The 10,690-nt window shown below is 39.7% G+C and overlaps 1 protein-coding gene across 1 annotated transcript; it reads right to left on the reverse strand.

The window, feature by feature from the left end:
- Positions 1-5,609: 5,609 nt before the first annotated feature.
- LOC309354749 (vomeronasal type-2 receptor 26-like) lies at positions 5,610-8,844 on the reverse strand (the record flags this gene model as incomplete). Its single annotated transcript, XM_081885020.1, has 4 exons — positions 5,610-6,511; positions 6,891-7,017; positions 7,363-7,590; positions 8,257-8,844. The coding sequence occupies 4 exons, from the start codon at positions 8,842-8,844 to the stop codon at positions 5,610-5,612; spliced, it is 1,845 nt and encodes a 614-aa protein (XP_081741146.1).
- Positions 8,845-10,690: the final 1,846 nt, after the last annotated feature.

The raw sequence follows: 10,690 nt of genomic DNA on the forward strand, positions 1-10,690 counted from the left end.
GAATAAGATGCTTATGGGAACATGGTCTGTGACACTGCAAAGGTGGTATAAATTTTCAAATCCATGAATACTTATATAAATTTTAATATCAAAAATAATTTATCTCTCTACTTTCCCTCCAAAAGAGCCTAGGATACAAAACCCACAAACAGTAAAACACCTTAAAAAAGTTCTAAAAACAATTCCAATACAGATGCAGGTTGCGTAACATCCACTAAAAAGGTTTGTGTGAAGAGGATTCCCTTAGGCACTGAAACAGCAACAGGGACTGTTTCTGCCTAATATTTAATGCTCCTTCAGGGGAAGAATAAACTGAACCAAAGCAGGCAACAGATCAATTAAATGGACTTGGGGACCCTGCCCCAAGGTGCCTCCATCTTGCTAGGATTCAGAATCAGTTTGTTAGCCTTCATCTGGAGCACCATTGACTCCAGGCTTGCACAATATCTAGTGATTTAATATTGCTGTGAAATAGCGTACTGATGACTTCCAGTCCAAATCTTCTAATGACCACACTCAATGGCTTCATAGAGGTGTTAAATGACATGTGGCATTTGATGATGCCCTGTGGCACCCCTCACAGCACAACTGCCATGGGAATGAAAGATAATTGCCCAATGTTTTTCTCTGAAAGCAACCCTGCAGATAGGATCACAACTAGTGCCTACAATCCCAATTAACTAAGTTGATTCAGAAGGACCATATGGTTAATGGTATGAAAGGTCATTGAGAAATCAAGTCAGTCAGATTCTCCTATCAACTCCCCGTAAACATCATCCATCAGGACAACCAAAGATGATTCAGTTCCATAACCTGACCTGAACCCAGATTGAAATTGGTCGAGATAATTGGTTTTATGGAACAGTACTTGCAATTGTTGCACATCAAACCTTTCAATCAGCTTCCTTAAAATGTGATTTGTGCAACTGGGAGCTGTTTGTCACAAACCAATGAACATCAAAACCTGTCTTATATTAAAGACCAACTAGCAGTCTGAATTTGCCTAGTTCTGTATATCAATTATATTTTACGAACTTCCTGTTCCCAATCCCATTTTCTTCCCTTATTTATGAATTTAAAGGTGGGCTTTTCTTAATCTGGGTATAAGAACGAAATAACGTTTGATCAGATTATTCCTAATGCATCCATTTTGCTTCCAATGCACAAAATAAAATCTCAAAGAATAAAAGATGTATGGAAAGAGTATTGGATTTTCACGCAGAAGTGTTCTACCTGTGGAATCTTATAGATATGTGAGATGGTTGCCACATGAAGGGAGATCTCGGTGTCAAGTCCCCCAATGACAGCTGTCAGATTATTCTGGATATCACATATATAGTTGGGGACAAATTTCTCCAGTGTGGATAAAAGCAGCATTGTGGCATGATAGGTCTTCCTTGCATTATCATTGCTGTCATAGATGTGGAAGCCCAAGGTGTAGTTGGGTAAGATGTGAGAGTTTTCGTTGATCTCCTTTACTGCAAATGCTAAGGCTAGGATGTGCTGGTAACACTTAGGCATCACCCTAGAACAAGAGTTGCAATCTTTATCAAAATGATACTTCATACTGGTATGTCCTTTACATTTAAACTCAGAAGTTAATCATTTCAGTGTTATGTGGCCCTCACAGGGACCATAAAATGGAAGAATGAGATTTCTACTTCAGAAAAGAAGCTTTCCTATTAATTCTACTTGTTGCAGAAAGATTATATGAACTGCTCAAAGGTACACAAATTTCAGGCACATAATTATACATTCCTCCCAATAAAGTGTTATTCATTCCCCTGTGGAGTAACAGGACTTTTCCCTGTTAAGTATTCTATTAATTGCCTTAATTTAACAGTATAATCCCCTGTATCTTCAGTCAGAAATGGATCTGAAGGCAGTTATTCTCACATAAGTGTGTATAGGTTTGCGGCCTCAGCAGGTGTTCTGAGGCTGCTGTTCTAGGACTGTTCATTCCAGTAACAAAATAAATAGAAGTATAATAATAATAATAATAAGTTCTTACACAAGCTCTTCGGACAACTCCGGTGGGACTTGTTCAGTGAAGGTTACTGAATTGGAGAGGAAGCCACCATGAGAAGCAATGACACCAATTATAAAATCTCCTGACTGATGGTACTTATGAAGTGGCTGATGTGTAAACTGAATCCTGCACTCTTCTATGTGGACCTGACATACCTTTGGAGTAAATATTGCTAGCAGCAAGACAGCAAAAAAGACCATCTTCCATATAAGGGCACATCTACCTTCAACCACATATTCATCTAATCTCTTCCACAGCACTGTCATCATATTATATTACATTACAACTGTCTAACCTGAGAGGTAGTTTAGTTTTGGGAGAGGTGGGAATCTAGGACATCCAGGATCAAAGTAATGTACCCCATACCGTTTTTTCATGTTCATGGCTATATTTATAACATCCTCCAACAGCTTTGTTTTGTGTTTTTCCAGGGCCACTGAAAGTACACAAAGGATTTGTGAAGCAGCAGAATTAATTACAGACCTTTCGATCATCAATCAGGAAGGTAATTATTAAGAAAAAATGCTGGGTTCCCTGTAGAATTGCTGGAGAATATTTACAACTCTCATTTTACCCCCCCCTTTGTTAGATTATATGGAAACAGTGGTGGAGAGGGGAATTTTGAAGGTAGGAACTTATCATAACAATCCCTGTAGCCAAAGGAGACTCCAAAATTTAAAGTGGTATATGTAGCATGTAGGAATTAGGCAATGGTTCACATCTGTGATTTGAGAGAGAGAGAGCTCCACTGAACTCTGGATTTATTAACCAGGCATAGTTTTACAAATTTAGTTTTAAGAAAAGATATTCAGTGAGCTAAAAGACAACCTTTTGCTTTTAATTAAAAGGACAAAAAGAGGGAGGAGACTGGGAGGAGGAGGTGTCAGAAGTGGAAGAAGTAACAGGGTTTAGTGAGCAATGAGAGTCGGTGGCAGAGAGAAGTCCAGAATCAGGGTCAGAAGCTGAAGCAGGAGAGGAAGAAGGCAAAACAGCAGAAATAAGTTTGGCTGGTGAAGAAGCCAGGTGTCTTCCCCTCCTGCTGCAATAAGTCCCCCCCCCCCCATCTCAGAAGAGATATAAAGAGGGAGGAGCAGAGAGCTGAGTTGCTGTGCTCATTAGGCATGGCACTTCTGAGCAGACCTTATTTCTTCTAATAAGGAGTTAACTTCATTTACTTTGTGTGATTTATTCTTGACACCAGCTCCTGACAGTCCACCATCTCCCAAGTGAGCCCATTCTGCTGTGTAACAACACTTACTGTCAGAGAGTTAGTCCTGATGTGCAGTCAGAATCCCCTTTCTTGTAACTTGAAGGCATTGGTTCGTGTCCTACCCTCCAGAGTAGGAGAAAACATGCTTGCTCTGCCCCCCCAGGTCCTATGCCAGACACAACCCTGCTCAAGCGTCCACCTAGAAGCTGGAAAATGGATAAGCACCTAATGCCTGGACAAAAGCCTACCTACATTTGTAATCAATAAAAGTTGTGGCTAATCTTAAATCCCAGAATGTTGTCATGTGCAGTTTGCTTACACCTGTGGTTGGTATTGCCTTTCACCGCTGGGGGGCACTGTGAGTAGGTCAGCAACAAGAATTGCAGCTGTAGTTCATATTGGTTGTCTCTAGCAAAGAACAACCAGGCTATGCGATACATGTTGGGAGAGCACCAATTATCAGTCAAGGAGTTTTTTAATAATTTATTTAACAGAAATTGTATATTGTTTAAGTGTAAATCAAACCTAAGCAGCTTACAGAGACTCTAACACATATAGCACAGCCAAAGATCTGACTGTACACCATGACTGGACAAGGCTTCTCACTGTGGATAGAGACTGCAAACTCACAGAGGGCTGCAAATGACCCCAAGGTGCCATGCACTTGACTCGTGGTCTGGGGAGAGGCTAAATCTGATAGTGCCTGTTATTTCCAGAATTGTGGGGAATGGAGGTTGTGGCCTGGTGTGGCCATGGTGGGATGTGGGCTATTCCTATTTCTCAGCTACATTACAATGGGAAGGGTCATTTTTGTGGTTGAACTGGACTAGATGGGCTTTTGATCTGATCCACCAGAGCTCTTTATAACTTTGCATGGTATAAAAAAGAAGATAGGTGTTACATGATATCAATTCCTCTCCTCCAAATTCTCAAATGCTAGAGAAATCCTGGTTTGTTTCATTTGTATATTAAATATCACTTCACAAAACTTGCTTCCTGATTCCTCTTTGGTTTTTGTCTCTGTAAAGAGTGATGCCAACCATCAATCAGGTGGGGTTGGTGATCAAAATGAATAGTCAAATCCAGATGGTTCTCCTTTCATTGAGCCTCACGCTTTAATTGAGGAGCACAGATGAAATACACAGGTAACAAAAGAGACCACTTATTTCCATAAGGAAAGAAAAATGAGGAGCAAAGGAAGTGGTTCAAAGGGGCTATCCTAATTCCATTTACCTGGGAATAAGTCCCCTTGAGGTCAATGGGACTTACTTCTGATCAGACAGAATTAGCATTGAAGCCTTAGTGCATATTGACTGTCTCTAGTAATAAATAATGAAGATATGAGACACAGGTCAGGAGAGAGACGATATTGTATGCCGCTTAATTGTAAATTGTAATTGGGACTTACTTCTGATCAGACAGAATTAGCATTGAAGTCTTAGTGCATATTGACTATCTCTAGTAATAAATAATGAAGATATGAGACACAGGTCAGGAGAGAGATGATATTGTATGCCGCTTAATTGTAAATAAAACCTCTACTCATTTTACATAAAATATAACATATACATTAACATTGTAAATAAAATTCAGGGTTAAAAAGAAGGTGTTTTTTAAACTAGCAAAATATAAATGAAGTCAATAGTTACAAATGTTCATCATAAACTAGTATTACAGATTTAAATGCATAAATACTTAAATAATGTGTATTGCAGAGCAATTTACACTTCTGTTTACATATAATGGATACACGATTTAATTTTTTAGATTTTTTTCTTTCTTTTAGCAAACCAAGGTGGAAAATACTTTGTTGAAGGTTGAATAAGTGGGAGGAAGGCTATACACTTGAGAATTCAGTAGATTGCTTTGACATCCCCACTCACATGTGAACAAATATAGAAGAGGAAGCTGAATCACACTGCTAAGCCCCACCCTCTCAGGTTCATACAATGCACCATAAGCTTTATAGTAAGAGAGGCAACTAGTGTATCATGACATGAAAAGGCTCCCCAATGAACATACAATAATTTAAAATCAAGGAGGACTCCAGTGAGCCAAAGGTGATGTACTGGAGTGGGCAGCATTTGACATGCTCCTCTTCCTACTTTTTTTTTTTTGACTTGGAGTAGATGGCTCTTTGGCATCTTCCACTATGACTTGTTTTCTGTTTGCACGGAATAAGAAGGACTGTAGACTTGATTCTGCTCTCCAAACACATTCCTCAACTGGGAGAGACTGAAGTCTTGTAGATAAAATTTTCGTTAAGCTGCTGAATAAAAGGGAACTACAAATATTGTGCTGTACGCAAACATGCATAAAACACATCAGCATAAATCAACATTCCATAACAAAGAACTCACAATAATAACTTCATTCTTTTCTTCTGATAAGCTGTTCCTTGTTGTTCAGCTGAGGCTGCAACAAAAGAATATAACACTTTGGGGAAAAAATACAACCAAATAACCCAGCACTAGAAGCTAAGACAGAGAAGATCTCCACGGCTACCATATATTTCCCTTTAGTGCTCAAGTAACTAGGAACAAAAGATAACCAAACGCTACAAAAGACCAACATGCTGAAAGTGATGAACTTGGCTTCATTGAAACTGTCTGGCAACTTCCTGGCAAGGAAAGCCACAATCAAACTTACAATTGCCAGGAAGCCCATGTAGATGAGGACACAGTAAAACATGGTCACAGACCCCTCATTACATTCTAGTATAATTTTATCAGTCAGTGAGTGCATGTCAACGTCTAGGAATGGGGGAGAGGTTGCCAGCCACACAATACAAATGCCTGTTTGAATAAGGGAACAGGAAAGAACAATGGAGTAGGCCAGTCTTTTCCCCACCCACTTCCTCATCCTGGAACCTGGTTTGGTGGCCATGAAAGCCAAAACCACTGTGATAGTCTTTGCTAGCACACAAGAAACAGCTACTGAGAAGATAATACCGAAAGCAGTTTGTCGGAGGAGACATGTTGCATTCTCTGGTTGGCCAATGAATAATAAAGCACAAAGAAAGCAGAGCTGTAGGGAGATGAGGAGAGTGTAGGTGAGGTTTCGGTTGTTGGCTTTGACGATGGGAGTCTTGTGGTTCTTCAGAAATATTCCCAGCACCAGTGCTGTGATTAAAGCAAAGGAAAGAGAAAGGAAGGCTAAACTAATGCCTAAAGACTCTTCATAAGACAAGAAGCTTATATCCTTGGGAATGCATGTATCTTGCCTCTTGCTAGGATAGTTTTCATCTGAGCATTTATTACAGTCATTCATATCTGGAGAAAGAAAGATGTTTATTGCCATTAATTTCAACAGCATGCCATAATTGCTCTCATTTCACGTATCCATTAAAATCCAGTGAAACTGTCAGTGTTGATACTATAAAGTTGTTCGATGGATATAAAGTATCATCAGAGTGGAAATAGGAATGCTGCATTGAAAATGATGTGGTCATCCATTTGGGGCTAAATGTGGCATAAATGTTTTGATAACATCTCAATAACATTCTAAACATTCCTCTGGAAAACAGAACACAGCAGCCTTTGTGTTTGATCCAGAATAACTTAAGCAAACTTACACTGCTTGCATTTATTTCATTTGGAGGTGAGGGCAAGTAATGGCAAGTGGATCCTGCCGTCTGTGTCTATTGCTTACCCTCCCTATTTGAAATCTTCCCATCTGGGCATGGGATGCAATCGTAGCAACAAAAAGGCTCCCCTTCCTTCACTTTCTTGTTAGATCCAGGTTGGCAACTCACAGTACATACGGAATGAGGCTGAACCTGAACCATAATGAAAGAGCATAATGTTGATAAAAAGAATAATTATTAGGAAATCTTTCTGGTTCTGGGTACCTTTGTGTAGGAAGAGGGAGAAACTATTTGGTATGATATAGAAGATATTTTTACGGACTAGAGAAAGCATTGCTGTTCACTGAAAGCCAGTATAAACACCCTCTATTTTTCACCGATATGGAGGTGTTTGGGCAGATCACTGTATAACCAAGTGCACACACTTCAGTGGGTGTATATGATTTTCAAAGGAAAGCAGTTTTAGAAATCTGGACCGATCCCCCGTGCTCATTCAATACTGGAACTCATTTGAAACAGGAGATACTTGGAGCCTACTTGGTTAAACCAGCTGTGCCATGTTATGGCATCTTCATCAAGGGTAAATGCACGATCTGCAGAAGCCTTTGGGTCCATTCTTCCAATTCTCACTCTATGAAAGGATTGGTTGGAGGAAATAATCCAGTTGATAATATCCAAGCCACTTAGTACCTCTCCATACTGGTTGAAGGAGACCTCATTTCCTGCAGTGTTGTTAAATGTGATACTTCTCAAAAAGCGGTGGAGCTAGATTGAAAAACAAAACAAAACAAAGGAAGGAATTTAGTGAAGACTGACTTTTGATCTTTCAAACAAAGATCTATTGTAGAGATGGTGAAACTTGTTCCTATGTTAACACACAGGAAAACCTTTCTCATTTAATGTTGAATGGAGCCCAGAGTCAATGAAAGATGGTGACGGAGCTTGATATGGTGTATTTTCCAATAAATACTGCTTTCTTGTTGTTTTTGTCAGTGTCCTACCTCTCAGGAGCAGTGCGGGATCACTTGATCTGATGAAGCATTTGTGGAATAGGGGATGCTAGGAGAGTGATGCAGATGCCTCTGGCTGCCATCACTGCTTCCTGGCTGGAATTGGAGCCGCATCTGAATTGATTGTGTGGGATCTCACAGCCCCACCCCCCACCATGGACATTTTCTGCTGGAATAAGCTCATTGACCTATTCCCCTTTAATCTGTGTAGTACCATCATTGTTTAGCTAAAATTTGCAAGCGATTCAATATTTCATACTAACTGAAAAGTATAGCTACAACACTGGTTTCCTCTTTCTCACACCATGCAGAAAGTTGTAAATCCAGGCAGCAAAGAGCATAGCAGTGAGGAACCCCAGTTTTTGGAGGAAAAAACATTATTCCAAGGTGCTATGCAAGGTGAGAAACCTCTGCCCATTACCTTCCAAAACTGTTGGTTCCAATCCTTCTGTCTCTTTTTGTGAACCATTCTTCTGAAGTTAGAGGAGGTCAACACATGCAAAGCATGGGCCACGGCATAAACAGCATTGTAGATGCTATAGCTGGGGCCTGTCATACTCATTTCAAAAAAATCCCCAGGAAGGCTCTCCAGCTTTTCTTCTCCAGTGCAAATATTCCACTGCACCTTGCCAGCCATGGAATTTGGGAATTGACAGCCAAAGGCCTGTTGCCAGAAGTCTCTGAGAAAACCATCTCCCTCTGTAATGGATGGATTTCTGCTCTTAACATATTGATGAAAACCTTCTAGTTCTTGCAAATGAATTGCAAAAGATATAGTGCCTTGGAACACATCTAAATCCCAATTCCTTTGAAAGCTATATGAAGTGAATAACACCTGGGCTGTTGTGATCCACACTTTACCTTTTATATTCATTGTCACAGGCACTATGTTTTTTAGATAGGGAAGCCATCTTAAAAATATCATTGCATAAGATTCTCCATAGACCAGCACTACGTTAGCTTTGCTGCTCATTATTTCATCATGCAATTTTGCCCCTACTTGAATCATGTCATCAGTTGCAGTGGCAAAACTAATTGTTGGAATTTTTTCTTGAAAGGCAAAGCAAATACCACTCTCTGCAAACATTGGGAGTACAGTGTGCACAAATCTTTCTCCATTGTCATTATCCATCACAAGGACCCCAATCCATGTCCATCTGAAATGCAGAAGCAAAGAGAGAATTCCTGCAAATTGGTGGTGTTCCTGGGGGGCCATCTGGTAGAAGGAAAATCCTGGGGTTTGATCATTCATCACTGGAGCAGGGCCATATGTGAGCTAAGGAGAGATTGGAGAAATAAATGCTAGGTTGGAAATTCTTATTTTAACATATCAAAAGTGGCATCATATCCTATGAATAATTATCCCTTAAAAGGGGCTATAGGAAATCAGCTGGTATTCACCATAAACCAATTAATAAAGGGACATCAGAAGATGTGTTACACTGAATCAGACAAGTAGTCTGGTTTGTGTCATTATGAATCTCAGTTATACTTTGTGACTATCATGTGACAATCATTTCATTCCCCATCCTTATTTATGAGGGTTTTCTTAGTCTTGGAACAATGAGAAGAGGAAGGAAGGAAGGGCCACCCATCCATTTCTAGTGCACCCCCTTCTGGTTCCAACCCACACATAACAAAATCTGGAAAGACCAAGGAAGTATGAAAATGGTATTGGATTCAAATAATACAGACAGAAGTGCCCTACCTGTGGAATCTTATAGAGATGCAAGATAGTTGACATATGAAGGGAAGTTTCAGTGTCAAGTCCCCCAATGACAGCTGTCAGATTATTCTGCATATCACATATATAGTTGGGGACAAATTTCTCCAGTGTGGATAAAAGTAGCATTGTGGCATGACAGGTCTTCCTTGCATTGACATAGCTGTCATAGATGTGGAAGCCCAAGGTGACATTTGGTAAGATGTGATGGTTTTCATTGATCTCCTTTACTGCAAATGCTAAGGCCAGGATATGCTGGTAACCCTTAGGCACCACCCTAGAACAAGAGTTGCAATCTTTGTCAAAATGATATTTCGTACTGCTAAGTACTTTGCATTTAAACTCAGAAGTTAATTATTTTAGTGTGAGGTGGCCCTAATAAGGACCATAAGATGAAAGAATCAGATTTCAGTTTCAGAAGAGAAGTTTTTCTATTCATTCTACCAGGTTGCAGAAAGTTTATAAGAATGCATGCCTCTCAATAAAGTGTTATACATTTCCATGTGGAACAATGAGATTTTCCCCGCTTTTGGTATTCTATTAACTTCCTAAACCTAATACCACCATCCTCTCTATTTTCAATAAGAGATGGATTTGAAGGGAATTATTCCCAAATATGTATGTATAGAGTTGCTGCTCAAGCAAGTGTTCTAGGACTGTTCATTTCAGTGACAAAATAAGTAGAAGTAAATAATAATAGCTAAGTTCTTACACAAGCTCTTCAGGCAACTCCTGTGGGTCTTGTTCAGTGAAGGTTGCTGGATTGGAGAGGAAGCCACCATGAGAAGCAATGCCACCAATGATAAAATCTCCTGACTGATGATACTTATGAAGTGGCTGATGTATATACTGAATCCTGCAGTTTGCTATGTGGACCTGACATGCCTTTTGAGTAAATAGTGCTAGTTGCAAGACAACAAAAACTGCTGTCTTCCATACAAGGGCACATCTAACTTTTATCCACATATTCATGTAATCCCTTCTACAGCATTGTCAATACATTAAAACTGGCTAACCTGAAAAGTTGTTTAATTTCACGAGAGGCTACATTTATAACATTTCCCACAAACTTTGCTTTGAGTTTTTACATTGGCCACTGAAACTGCACCATGGATTTGAGAAGCAGCAGAAT

This window comes from Podarcis melisellensis, assembly GCF_964234715.1.
Source record: "Podarcis melisellensis genome assembly, chromosome: 13".
NCBI classification, from domain to species: Eukaryota; Metazoa; Chordata; class Lepidosauria; order Squamata; family Lacertidae; genus Podarcis; species Podarcis melisellensis.